The sequence below is a fragment of the Kryptolebias marmoratus genome, linkage group LG6 (assembly GCF_001649575.2).
Source record: "Kryptolebias marmoratus isolate JLee-2015 linkage group LG6, ASM164957v2, whole genome shotgun sequence".
Classification (NCBI taxonomy): domain Eukaryota; kingdom Metazoa; phylum Chordata; class Actinopteri; order Cyprinodontiformes; family Rivulidae; genus Kryptolebias; species Kryptolebias marmoratus.
The window spans coordinates 17,429,028-17,442,856 of record NC_051435.1 but is presented as its reverse complement, the minus strand read 5'-3'; the positions used below and the strand labels follow the sequence as shown (position 1 = coordinate 17,442,856).

Here is a 13,829-nt window from a genome sequence, read left to right as displayed (position 1 = left end):
TATAGCCTATGGTCACACAGAATTCTGATCAGCTAACAAAGATATATTGTGTATAAATATATAAATAAATGCCCAAACCACAAATTTAAATTGAAAAATTGAATTTTAGGCCATTTCTTGTTCCCCGTAAGTCAAAAGAAGCGTGTGTGTGTGTGTGGCTCCATATGGAGTGCAGTGGTTTTGTCGCTGGTTGTGGAACAAACCACAGCTGGGCCTGCGCTGGTTCCCCCCTGCTTGCCACCAGCGGTGTGTGGTTCTGTCCACCCAATTTGCTCCCTCGGTGCTTCCCACGTTCACCACACCAATAAAAACAAAACCAAACATGCGCGTTGTGGTCAACCCTTCACTTGAATTACAGAACAGAGGAAGTTTGGTTGAAAACAAACGGTGATGTTAGAGCTCTCAGAGTGCCTCTCCTGTCACAAAAGTGTTGCTTCCTTATTTCCTGTTTGGTTATAAGGCAATTTTTGCCTGCTTTATTTGGTGGCACCATTCCACCACGCACGCACCATTTATCTAAGTTGAACTGGTTATGGTACAAGCCATCCACCACAGCCACTCATTCACTCGCGAGCCAAAAGGAAGTTTACTTACATTTTTCACCACATAAAAAAAGAAAATCCTCCCCAGCTGATTCTGTCGCTCCGAAATCACACACTCCTGCTACCTCCGCTCCCCTCACTCACTCTGGGCGACAAGTAATGGTGAAGGGCGAGGGAAAGAGTTTTTTAAAAAACTTTTTTTTTTCTAAACTTGTGTCTACTCTTTGCTCGGATTGTGTGTGTCTGTGTTCGTGCGCGCGCGCGTGCGTGTGTGTGAGCGTTGTGCGCCTCTTTCTCCCAGGCCTATTCCAACCCGCACCACAGGAAACGCAGTGAGCTGATCCAAGTTCAAAGTCACGTATGCCGACCTCCTCTAGTAGAAGTTCTTTATTTTTTGTGTGTGTGTGTGTGGGGGGGGGGGGGGTGGAAAACCACAGAACATTCCCCCAGATGGGAAGAGGAACCCCCCTACCCCCAAAAAAGAAAAAAAGAAAAAATAAGAAAAAGCAGAACTCAATCGGTAAGAGGCGGCTGCATGCGAGGCTGGGAGGGGACAAGAAGGAAAAAAAGGGGGTCCTACAGCCTACCCTCCCAAAGAGCAATATTTCAACAGGTTCTTGGAAGGCACTAAGGCACCCAGATCCGCGACCTGCACATGTAAGTCATAAATCAGTTAGAATATCACCCGGGATCTGAAAAAGGAGCTCCCGAGATGAAGTGACAGCGTCTTAATGAGGAGAAGCCCATCAATGGGAGCGACATCAGGGCGAATAATACCGCTGCCTGTTATCTGACAGTATCAATATGTTGACACACTGGAACGGTACTTGTGTGGCTTCCGCGACCCTGCGTTTCATGGCTGTTTGACCTATGACCCCTTTAAGACCACATATGCCCCCCCCATGCCTCCCCCCCCCCCTCTCTCTCTCTCATTCTCTCTCTCTCTCACACCACACCCCCTTTGGTAAAATAACCCAGTTTATAACAAAGCGTCTTTGTTTTTGGACGCGCACACACCCGTCGAGCGTAAATCTGAAGCTGCGAGTCAATAATATGGACTCCCGTCTTATTTTCTATTTAATACATGAATGAATAAATACATAAATCCACCTTTAGTTGCACCGTGCGGCAGCCTGAAACATGAAACTGTGCGTGATGTTTCCGAGCAGCCTGTGCAGACAGTGAGCGGTGTTCGTGGCCCGTTTCAGCACCAGAACCGCGCGTTCTGATTTGTCCCATCCGCCTGGATTGGGTTCTAGGCTTAATTTAATTTTATTAATATTATCATTAATGTTATCATTGTATCGTGGCGCTTCATTTGATGTGTATGAAACAGAGAGCTTAAAAAAAAAAAAAAAAATCATAAACAATGCCCCCGCTGCTCCTGTGTGGTTTATGGGCTCCCAGAAGGTTTATTTATTTATTTATTTTTTTATCTGGGCCCGATTTATTTATTTTACTACATTCTCGGTGTTGCAGATCCCACAGAGGATTGGGGTTTTCATTTTCATTTTATTATTTATGTAAATTTAAAGTTTTGAGAGGAAAAAAAGGGGGTCAACATGGAAGTAAAATTAGTTCACAAACCGAGCCCAGTGTCCTAAAAAGCAGCAGCATAAACCATCATCCAACTGATTTATTTGCATTTAATGCAGCTGTCCCTCTGTAGGAAAAAAAAAAAACTGCCGAGTAAAGGCTTCCCCTTAAATCCTAATGATCAAGTTCATTAATCATTTTATAAAACTATGCAACAAGCCAACATTGAGCAGAGCCACTTCGTCTGAGTGAAGCTGCAGTAAACAAATGTCATCTCCAGCACACCTCCTGCACCATGTGGCCCATGGCTACAGCCCGGACTGCAGCAGGTATGCAGCTTTTAAGAGAGGGATTTAAACTTCCATCAGGAAGGATGGGGAGCAGGGGCGGGGGTGGAATAAGGGAGTAAATATGTAAATAATAGTAATGACAGATTTGCTGTTAAAAAACAAAAACAAAACTACCATCAAAAAGTCCAATTAGATAAATACAGCTGGACTGCCTGAGAACCTCCAATGTTGCACTACTATTATAAAATAATTGGCTGAGATAAATAAATAAATAAATAAATAAATAAATAAATAAATAAATAAATAAATAAATAAATAAATAAATAAATTTCCTAATGAAAATCAAACCTCTGAAATGAAGCCTAAATTTTGGACTTTTTGTTTTGTTTTTGTTTAATCGTCTTAATGTTGGAATTGTTGCTTGGCAAAAACTCAATTCACAAATTAAAGTTATTTTTTTTCCCAATTAATGTATGACCAAATAGTTAATTATATTTATAAATGAAATCTCCCAGTAGAAGTTAATGGCTATGCGAGGTTAAAAAGCGTCGAAGCTTAAAACTGGTCTAAAAGCTAGTTTTGTGCGCATTTGTTTATGTTTATATGTTTGCTGTTTACTATGTATTTTTATACTGTTTTTATATTTATTTGTTTTCAATACAGAGAGGCATTTTTCGCCCACATGTTCGCTTTGATCATCTCATTGATTTTCCTGTTAAATAATGTTTTTAAAGCTGCATGTTTTGGAACTATTTCTCCCAAAAACTCCCCTCCAAATAAACTGAACAAACACATCGCTCCGGATTTTTTATATATTTATATAAGCATATATTTATTTTTACGAGCTCCAAATACGGGACCAGGGCTGCTCGTTTCTTTATTAATAATTAGCCAGTTATTTATTTATTTATGGTAGATTTACACCAGTATATTTGGACACCCAATCCGCGCGTGGACCAGAACGCGCTTTGTCACAACAGACTGAAATTTCGGTCATCCGCGAGCGCGAGCTCCAGTAAACAGATCCGCTGATAACTTTTTAGTGAGTACAACTTTTTGGAGTCAGCAGCGATAAAGAGAGTGAGGGGGCGGAACCCTGCTGGGCCCCTGCGCTGAACGACAGCCAATCGCTTCGTCCTCCTAACTGCCAGTCACCGAAATCCGTCCAATACCCGCAGTGCCATTTCTAAACTCTATTCCCCACTGTGTCCTCCAACTGTTGTATGTTCTGCCAATCGCTTGAGGACAGAGTGGGGAAAGGAGCAAAGCAGAGTTAGAAGCCGGACAAAAAGAACTTATAGAAAACCCTTATATCCATATTTTCCTCATGTTTTAGAGCGCGTGGTGTGCTTAGTGCGGATGGACTTGTCCCTGTAAGTTATGGAACCCCCTTTAAGCAAGAGGAACCCGGCGATCAGATTAGCGGATTTGGCAGCAACTCAGCCCCTTCCTCATCAGAATATGACAGGCTTCCCGGGGCTAGGGGGGCATCACCCTCTTTCCCACCATGCCCACCTCCACCCTGGGGAGCTGGGCAACGACCCCGGAGTGGCACTCACTCCATTTGGACCAGAGCACATGGCACAGACAAATGCTCTCAAACTTAGCCCGTCTCAGCACATTCAGAGCCACCCCGAAGCCCAGATCGCGGCGTCTTTCACTCCCGCTCAGACCACAGTTGGTTTCCCCGTGGCTCACCCCCACTCAGGCTACTCAAGCAGCAGGGACTTCATCCTCAGGAGAGAACTCTCAGCCTCTGCTATGCATGCACTTGGCGACCAGCATAGTTCCGCCTCCTCCCCTCATCACCATGGCATGTTCATTTCGCCAACAGGTGCTTATGGGCACGCGGAAAGTGGGGCCCATTCACTTTTTACTGGACTTCACGAGCAGGCGTCCCCAGGCGCGCACCACCACCACCACCATGCCCTCAACGGGCAGATGCGCCTGGGTCTGCCGGGGGACATCTACGGCAGGCCGGAGCACTTCGGGCACAGGCCGGAGCACCACTATGGAGCGTCGTCTCTGCACAGCTACAACTCCATGAACCTCAACGTGAACATCGCCTCCGCGCCTCACGGAGCCGCGGGGGCGTTTCTGAGGTACATGCGGCAGCCCATCAAGCAGGAGCTCATCTGCAAGTGGATCGAGCCGGAGCAGAGCCAGAAGAAGCCCTGCTCGAAGACGTACAGCACCATGCACGAGCTTGTCAACCACGTCACGGTGGAGCACGTCGGGGGACCCGAGCAGAGCACTCACGTCTGCTTCTGGGAGGAATGTCCGCGCGAGGGCAAGGCGTTCAAAGCGAAGTACAAACTGATCAACCACATCCGAGTTCACACCGGGGAGAAGCCCTTCCCGTGTCCGTTCCCCGGCTGCGGAAAGGTGTTCGCGCGCTCGGAAAACCTCAAAATCCACAAGAGAACACACACAGGTCAGTGCTACATGTCACTGTTTGAAAGGCAGGAGAATAAAGTCAGTTTCACCTTGTTTTTTTTAATCCACGTTCTGAACAGACCGTCATTTCGCTCGTGCGTAATTGCGCGCAGAAAGAAAAATAAACCCTCCGCGCAAAAACTAACCGCGTTTTATTTTCTTTCTCCCATCTAAACTTTTTTTCTTTACTTTCCCATGCAAACCTCTGCGGTAGGCGTGAAAAGCTTAGAGCATACGATTTGTAAAACGTGCTTACGTACATACTGCTGCACGCGTAAATGTAATTTGCCCCGCAGGCGTAGGACGTTTTTACGCAAAGGCACAGTCTGCATATGGAGGAGGTCACGAGATGATACACGATTTCTACATAAAAATGCAAAACACGTGTGTTGAATTTAGTCACTTTTACGATTTAAACCTTCAAGGGAACAGACTGTGCCAGATTCTACCCTCTCCGTCCTGTCATGTCTGCGGAGAAACATCCAATAGCGTCAACCAAAACAAACCCGGGGTTTAAATACTGTGAATCGTTTCAGGTTTTGTCAACCTTGAGTTGAAAGTTTTTATTTTAATTTTTTGGTGTTTTACACAGATTTATGTTCCAGTTGAGGCTTCTCAGGGGACATTGATTTCCATTTTGTGCAACAACGTACCTCTCGTCTTTAACGGATCATTTAAAAGCCCACATGGAATAAATCATCTTAAGTGATCAGAGAGTCCGAGTTACGTCGTTCCATCATATTTCAAAACAAATAAAGAGCGTAGAGGTTTTGGGGGTAAAAAAAAAGCATTTTGTTTCATCTTTTTAGTTTGACATGTTTTGTGTGTCTCCTGGTGGTCTCCTGAGTGCCCCCTCCTTTCCGCCCACATGCACGCATGAAAAACCAGAAGGCCTCGAGGCATGTTACACGTGTTCACGGAGAAATGTAGCCCACTTTAAGATAAGGGGGTGAGCAGCAACAGATCATACACCCCCCCTCCCCAACCCAAAATGCACTCCAGACTAATTAGAAACAAACTTTTGTTGCGTAAAGCTGACAGGTTGTCTTTCAGTGTCCCCCGCGTTTATTTTCAATTTTTATTTAAACATTTGCTTTTACTAAATTGGAAATTTAAGATCCCCATCTCCGTCCTAAAAGTGTCTGTTTCTTGTGCATTCAAGGAGAGAAGCCCTTCAAGTGCGAGTTTGACGGATGCGACCGAAAATTCGCCAACAGCAGCGACCGGAAGAAGCACTCCCACGTGCACACCAGCGACAAGCCCTACTACTGCAAGGTGCGCGGCTGCGACAAGTCCTACACGCACCCCAGCTCGTTGCGCAAGCACATGAAGGTGCACTGCAAGTCCCCACCGCCCCCCAGCTCCACCAGCCTCACCTACATCTCCTCCACGAACCCTCTCGGCGGGGACGCGCTGTCGCCCGTGCCCGACGCGCACAGGACGCGCTCGGCGAACCTCTCCTCCCCTCAGGTCACCAACCTCAACGAGTGGTACGTGTGCCAGGGGAGCGGCGGGGCGCCCAACCACCTGCACACCCCCTCCAGCGACGTGCCAACGTCTGACTCGGACGACGAGGACTCGTTCAGAAATTCGGACCCGAGGACGATGCTCTGATGCCTCACGGAGCTGACCCATTTCCAACACTAAAGTCGGGCGAATTACCACTGATTGTAGGTGCATTTTTTCCCCCACAGGTGATCCCTGATCCTTAACTTAAATTGAAATCAAGCTCAATCAGATAATAAAAGCTAAACAGACTGCTTAAAATGACCCAGATTTGACTGGAACTTTTTATTTATTTGTTTGAAGATTCATACACAGGGTTTAAATTATAACTGACTCATCTGATGTGCTAAAATGCCAGTTTCCCCCCACCTGACCTCAAATCATCTTGACGCAGTTAGGACTATATTTAATCAGTGTCACATGAAAGGAGGGTGGGGAGGGGGGGACACTTGTAACCTTACAGGTGGCAACAAGCAGTTAAATCTTATAAAAAGAGGCCTTTTAAAACAACGTGCTTTCTTTAATGTGCAGTGGTACAGAAATGAGGCAAAAATAAACAAGGGGACAAAAAATTTTTTTTCCAAGTGTCTTAAGGGGTTGTCATTTTTCAGATTTTTAAAAAAATGTTTGGGTGGAATTTTGTAATATTTAAAAACTTATTTAAAACTGTATTTTATGCAAGAAGGAAGAAAAAATACACAAGTGTACTGCTTGTTAAAGTCCCTTGAGACACTAAATGTCTCCACCAGACAGACCCTGTAGGATTTGTACATATGTGTAATTGTACCGATGCTTGTGAATGTTGTGTAGTTTTTATTTGCAGAGGGATTTGTTTTGTACATTGTAATTTATTTTGCTGGTATCAGTGTCGTCACAGAAAACACCAAAGAATAATAATAATTATTATAATAATATGAGTTTTGGTGATGTATGTAGAGCCCTGCTGATGTTTCATTTTTTTAAAAAAAAAATAATGTTTTAACACTTTGGGTTTATTTTTTATTTGTGCTTTGTAAGAAGAAGAAGAAGAAGAAGAAGAAAAAAAAGAAGAAATCATCTACTTGAATATATAGGCTGTGTAATGTGAAGAGTCCTTTTTCTCGCATGCCTTTTGTAGTGATCTGTCTTTCATTTGGAGGTGCATGGTGTCTCTGGACATGATGGATAAGAAAAAAAAAGAAAGAAAAGCGAAAGGAGTGGGGTGAATCAACTTGATGTTCAGAATTTTATTTACAACCTAAAAGTCATGCTAAAATTGAATAAAAATGTCAGGAATCATTCGGAATGATTCTGATTTAAGTTGGCGTGAATAATAGGGTAATTTGAAGGTGTAAATATTGTCAGTTTTGGTAGGAGGTAGTGAGCTTTTTCACCTTTTTTGTATTTAGAGGTTGCACCAGTCCTGTTAAACAATGCCTTCAGTTTTATTGTGAACTGTAAATAAGAGTCAACAAATCATCTGTCTGGCCTTAAATGAGAGACTTGATGTGTTCCTTTGCCACGTCCCTGACATTTCTATCAAACCTCCACTGTTCCCAGAAACAGGCCCATATATATAACAAGGCCCAAAGAAGACTCGGTAAGAAACTAATCACCGAGCTAATGGGGGAAACTTATAGCCCCCTGATGGCTCGAACCTCTGAAAAGCTGCGACTAAACACAAAGCGGCCGAGGCATGAATCATTCATGGGAAAAATAAAAGATAAAAAGATATCTGACAATAAGCAAAGCCTTGTATAGAGTGTATTAAGAGAAGAAGAAGAAGAAGAAGAAAAAAACTTCCCCCCACCTCCTTATTTCCTCCATTAAAACACAGAATCTCACTTTCAAAGCTGTCCAGTCTATAGAATTAAAATTGTTCTGTTCTTCACTTCAAAGGCTGCAGGTTTCACGAGAGGAAGCCCGGCCTGCTTTGACAGTCTTCGTGGCGAGTTAGAGGGGTTTTTTTTTTGGCTCATTTGAATGTGTCCGGTTGCACTAACTGCCACTAAATTACGTAAATATCAAAGCGGCGAGAAACAGGGAAGAGATGCGAGAGATGTCACTGCGAACACTCCGCTGACAGGTAGAGGACACACATGCAACAGGGAAAGAAATAAAAGGAGAAAAAAACCCTCAACAACACACACTTCTGTAGCCTTAATGTTGTCTCCATAAACACACCTGAGGTCTGGGAGATTTGGGGACTGAATTTTCAGATTTATTCGGCTCAGAGGACCCTCAGGAGGGAGGGAGGGAGGGGGATTTGCATGTAAGTTCAGCTTAGATTGCTGTTTTAAAAGTACACACTGGACAGTGTTAAATCAAACCGGAAAAAAGGTTACCCTCAACTATATCAAGTGGTGCAGTTTGAAAAAGTTTACCCCAGTAGTTTTCCTGATAAGCAATTCTGAAATGCAGGTCCACACTCAATGTAAACAAAGCACTTTTATCTGCTTAATGAACTCAACAACCTGAGCATGATCACGAAACAGTGCTCCAAAATTGTCAAACTTCTCCATCCCATGCCGGCTCTCCCATTGATGTCGCCACTCTTGACCCATTTTCAGTCACTTCTGGTGTTTCCGGAGGTAAACAAACGCATGATGGCAGGCGTTTACGAATATTACCCTTACAAATCTCCAGTTCACTTTATGGAGATGATGTGAGGGAGGAAACAAATGGGCTGAATTTGTTTCTCATGTTATGATTTTTATTTTGATTGTTTCTTTTTTACCAGTCTTCATGAAATGGCAGTGAGTACCTTTAAAGCACTTTGAAAACATCTAAAAAAAAACATTGAATCATTAATAATAAACACCAGAAATTGACCTAAAAAACCCACAAAAACAGAACAGTTTTCACCACAACAAACAACTCTCTTCACTGAATCACTGAAGCTACCTGGGGCTCCTTGGTTTAAGGAGCCCCCAAAATAATCCTTGTCTTGTTTGGAAACAAAATAAAATGAACAAGATGAAAAATAAACCAGAGGCAGTTCCAAAAACAAACAAAACAAAACCAAAAAAAATGGAAGAGGAAGGGGGGCACAGAGAGGTGGGTGGGGGACTAAAAAGGAGTGAAGCAGTCACCCTTCAGTGAGAAACGCTTTGAAGTCCAACTTATTATCTGAGGAATACTTTTCGGTTGTCCTAACGACGCAGCTGAATGGGAACGGCTCTCCTTTGTCAGCGATTTGTTCTCCTTTAGTGGGACGGCCGTGAAAATCACTTACATGGGCCCACCTTAACATATACACTGCCTGCAAATCAGTAACTGGCAAGAGTCAGACATGCAGACGCCACTTTGGAGAGGACAAAGAGGAGAGAAAGAGTCGGGGGAGAGAAGGGGGGGGAGTAAAAGTCCCAGTGAGTGAGAACATCACTGCCTCTCAATTGCGCCCCCGTTAAATAATAAAAAAAAGAAAGTCCGAACGGTAATTTCTCAGACTGAGCCAAAACAAACGCGCTCCTGTCAGACTTTACAAGCTTTATCCATCTCTGTGAATGCTGCCTGCACAATGCATGCGCACCAAAAAGAAGAAGGGAGGGAGGAGGGGGGCAGCCATGTGAAGTGATGATTCTGGTCACAAAAAGTTAAAAGAGTCTCGGTTAAATAAATAAAACGCTTGATCCGAGCACCTGCAACAGAGAGAGGAGGAGGAGGAGGAGGAGGAGGAGGAGGAGGAGGAGGTGCAAAAGCTAGAAGAGCTCAAACAGTGTCTCTATTTTTAATTTTTTTAACTCTCTTTTTTTTGGAAGTGGGGGGCGTTGGAAGGTGTTGAGACCCTAAGCAGCACCTCTTCACACCGACAACCCCCCACCCCCACACCACCCCCCTTCTTCTTTGAGATCGCACACAGAAACACCTTGTGACAGCTTCGGCCCGTTTTAAATCAGATCACACTTTCCTCCTCATCCTACACGAGGCGGAAATAACAAAAAGAAAGAAATGAATTAATTAAAAATTAAAAAAAAAAAGAAAAGAAAGACTGATAAACGAAAGTCAAGACCCCATGGAAGGACCGACTCTAACCCGAGAAAGCAAATTAATGTGGATTTGCCTATTTTCGTGCAGGTTACAAGCAGACGTGTTCACACCTCTCCAGTAAAACTTACAGCACAATCCTCTTTTTTTTTAAACTCAACTTTTAATAAAGTAACACAACTGTGAAGTCAATGATGTTAGCTTCTAAATGAACATTGTGCACCTTTGGGGCAGATTTACACCTGCTTTTTTTTTTTTTTTTCCTCAAACTTTTTCCAACTGTGACCTCTTTTTCTCACAAACACACCTTTTTCCCTTCATGTTCCCATATTTGCATTCCAGGCAGTTTGCCAACTTTTTTTTTCCCCCCTCCAAGCTCCCTACCTTACCTGATATTATGTTTCATGGGGAAGACAGAAAATGAGGCTGGGATAGCTGCAGCCACTTCCAAAAAAAATAAAAAATAAATAAATAAAAATCCTGTTTTCTAATAGAAGCAGACAAGACAAGAGGAGCAGAAGTCAGGTGAAGATTCTGCTTCAATTCGGTGGAAACTTTAAGGTGCACCTAAACGTTGACTGTATCCGAAGAAGGAGGACTTCTTTTTTTTCAGCTGGGAATTCTTTGTCCCGTTTCCCAATCGGCTTGACGGATGTCTGCAGGGGGAATGTCGCGCCTCTGCAGCCCAACTTCAGCAGCTGTGCTTCACCTATTAGCCCCGATGTGTTTCCCAAAGGAGCGCAGGACTGACAAAAGGCTCCCAGAGGGGGTTTTACTCAACTGACCTGGACCTTTTAGTTTCATAGAAACTTCATTAAATCAATTAGCTACTGTGCACATCACCATTTTTATATTTCACCTTGCTATAAAGCGATATGATGAACCCATATAGGTTTGGAAGAAATTATCAGAACCTGATTAATCCTAAAGATGGAAATTCATCTTTAGACATTTAAGGCCATGCCAAAACCAACTGTTTTATAAAATAAATTGCCCAGTTTTAAATTATTTAAATTTATTTCTAACTGAAATAAAAAATAATATGACAAATTTTACATAAATGTTTAGTAGTCGTCTGCTAAATTATATTTAAGGTGTAAAAGGAATAAAAGCAAAGGTGTACGAGAAAAATATAAGAAAAGGAACAGAAATAAATTAATAAAAAAGTGATACACTACTTCTGTTGTTTTCACATTAAAATAAACACGATTCATGAGCATTTATTGAACACTTTAGTCGTTATTTCCTTATATTTGTGATTTTTACATGTTTGATAATCATTTTAGTGTATAACTACTAATAATCTCTGAAGTTATAGATCGGTGTAACACCAACATTAAAGCATTTTAACTGAACCTGTTATGGACGAACTGATTTCCCTGTGTTGTCGCAGGCTGCTTGAGCACTGCTGTTCACGAGAGCGTGATACATCACTCAGAAGCTGACGTAATATCTGGTGGCTCGGTAACATCTGTGGGGGTAGAGACTTGGTGCCAATCCAAAGCCCCCATCCCAGGACTGGGAGCCACTCCAAGGCAGTAGGTGAGGGGGAGCAAGGTCGTCCACGGACAACCGCATGAGTTGGGCCCCGCTTTACCTGGCCCATTATACGGCCCACCGGCCAGAAAGTAGAACCTAAAGTGCGGATAAGCGTGAGCATGCTGCCCCGGTAGTCTTTTATTGAATGACAAGGCTTTCCTAAAAGCCTCTAAATGCAGGATGTAGGCTTCAGCGTACTTGGAAAGTAGGGATGAGCGGGTGGAGGGAAGTGGTGAACTACTCCATCAGAGAGAACCAGATGGACTTTTTAGTGTTGGGTGTTTGGATTTTGTATACAAGGGAGAAGCTGCTTGTAAGCAGCAGCTCTTTTGGCAAACATAAAACAAATTATGTGACTTGTTCTTTCTGAAAAATAAAAAAAAAGAAAAAAGTTGTATTAGCACCATAAGTACAATATTGTAACTATACCAATATAAGTAGACTTATCAACTCCACAAAGCAGCTAACCTTACACATGCTTATGCTCACACACGGTGCATCTCGGCCCTCATCATAAATAAAGGATTACTTTTACCATCATGGGCCCTGATAATCTAATTTAAATCCACATGTCTACCTCCCCTCCTTCCTTATATCTTAAAACTTATCAGCGATTGAGTAAAATTATAGAACCATACTTCATTCCACCCCCATCACCCTCTCCGTAGTGGGGAAAGATGGTATCGGAGACAGATTTGGGCAAAACTATCATGGCTGCAAACATCAGAGGGCTGGGCCTGAATGCATCTGGTTTTATTGCAGAAAAGGTCATCGTCCAGGGAGGAGAGAAATCCCTCGAATGCAGCTGGGAAAGGGAGGGGGGGAGAAGGGGCTTCGTCGTTGGGAACCAGAGAGAGGACAAGAAAAGGCTTAGATCCGGATAAAGAGGAAGAACATGAGCGAGGGGAACTCGAGCATTAGTCCTGTTAATAAAAGAAAGACAAGGGGGCATTTGTGCCAACAACAGATAAGAGTCTAACTCCTGCTCCGGCTACAAACATCTGGCTTTCCGCGTAGCTGAGCCCCTGCATGTTCATCACGGGCAAACTGGTGAAGTTGGTCACCAATCTTTCACAGCTTCCAGGCTCACCCTAGGACCCCTAATCCAAGGTGATAAGCCAGAGCACTAATGGTAAAGCATCCAGTGGGGAAACACTGCTGCCTGCTCAGCTACGTGGTGCCCAGACCTCCCTCTGACTTCACGGAGAAGCCTGCGTGGATCCCAAACATCACAAGCTTCAAGCCCATTGGCTTTAGCGGACCCGGGTTTGCTGACGGCAGATATGGCTCTGAATGGTCAGGAGGGAAAATGTGGCGTCTTGATGTTTTCCAACTGACCAGGGATAAGCCCGAAAGGAAATATGGCTGGATGGGCAATAAAGACTGAGATATGGGGGTCTCCATCTGACCCTGAGCTTCAAAGAGATGCGGGCTCGGTCTGGTGGGGCCCTGAAAATGAGGCTTATAAGGCAAAAATGATGGAATACTGAGATGACCTATTGTGGTCCAGGAAACAGCTCAGATGTGTCTTCACCCACTAAACCATTTCCTCTTTCTTCCTGTACTCCTGAATTAATATTTAGCTTAACAAAATCACTGCAAAAGTATAGTCAGACAGAAATCAACTCTTCACGACAGATAGGGAGGCAGTAAGCTCTTTCGACTTGCTGTGAAGATACTGATGACAGCCATAATGTGTCTGGTTGTCCCACAGGACACTTGGCTCTGGACTGTCCCAATCACAAGACTAATTGTATAATTAGGGCAGCTCCACTGGGGACGGTGACCCCGTGGCCCTTTCGCAGACACTTGTCATGCAGTAAATGACAGTATATCTCACAAAATATCAAAGCTTATCCATCTTAGCACTGCACAAAGAGGGGGATTCCATTAGTGTGACTGATTGTTCGCCAACTTTCTCAAAGGAGAACCTTTAAGTCTCACAGAAACCTGTGATATAAATGCTCATATGACTCTCCGTAACCTTAGCATACTCTAATGAGAGCCTTCATTT

The 13,829-nt window shown here is 43.6% G+C and overlaps 1 protein-coding gene across 1 annotated transcript; it reads left to right on the top strand.

Annotated features, from left to right (window-relative positions):
- The first annotated feature begins 3,627 nt into the window (after positions 1–3,627).
- Positions 3,628–7,520, top strand: zic5 (zic family member 5 (odd-paired homolog, Drosophila)). Its single transcript, XM_017410130.3, has 2 exons — positions 3,628–4,802; positions 5,967–7,520. Exons 1-2 carry the CDS (start codon positions 3,749–3,751, stop codon positions 6,416–6,418), a joined length of 1,506 nt encoding a protein of 501 aa, XP_017265619.1. The 5' UTR covers positions 3,628–3,748; the 3' UTR covers positions 6,419–7,520.
- Positions 7,521–13,829: the final 6,309 nt, after the last annotated feature.

Coding starts and splice junctions, on each gene's coding strand:
- zic5 (XM_017410130.3), top strand. CDS start 3,749: ATGGAACCCCCTTTAAGCAAGAGGAACCCGGCGATCAGATTAGCGGAT. Junction 4,803..5,966: donor CCACAAGAGAACACACACAG/GTCAGTGCTACA, acceptor TGTGCATTCAAG/GAGAGAAGCCCTTCAAGTGC.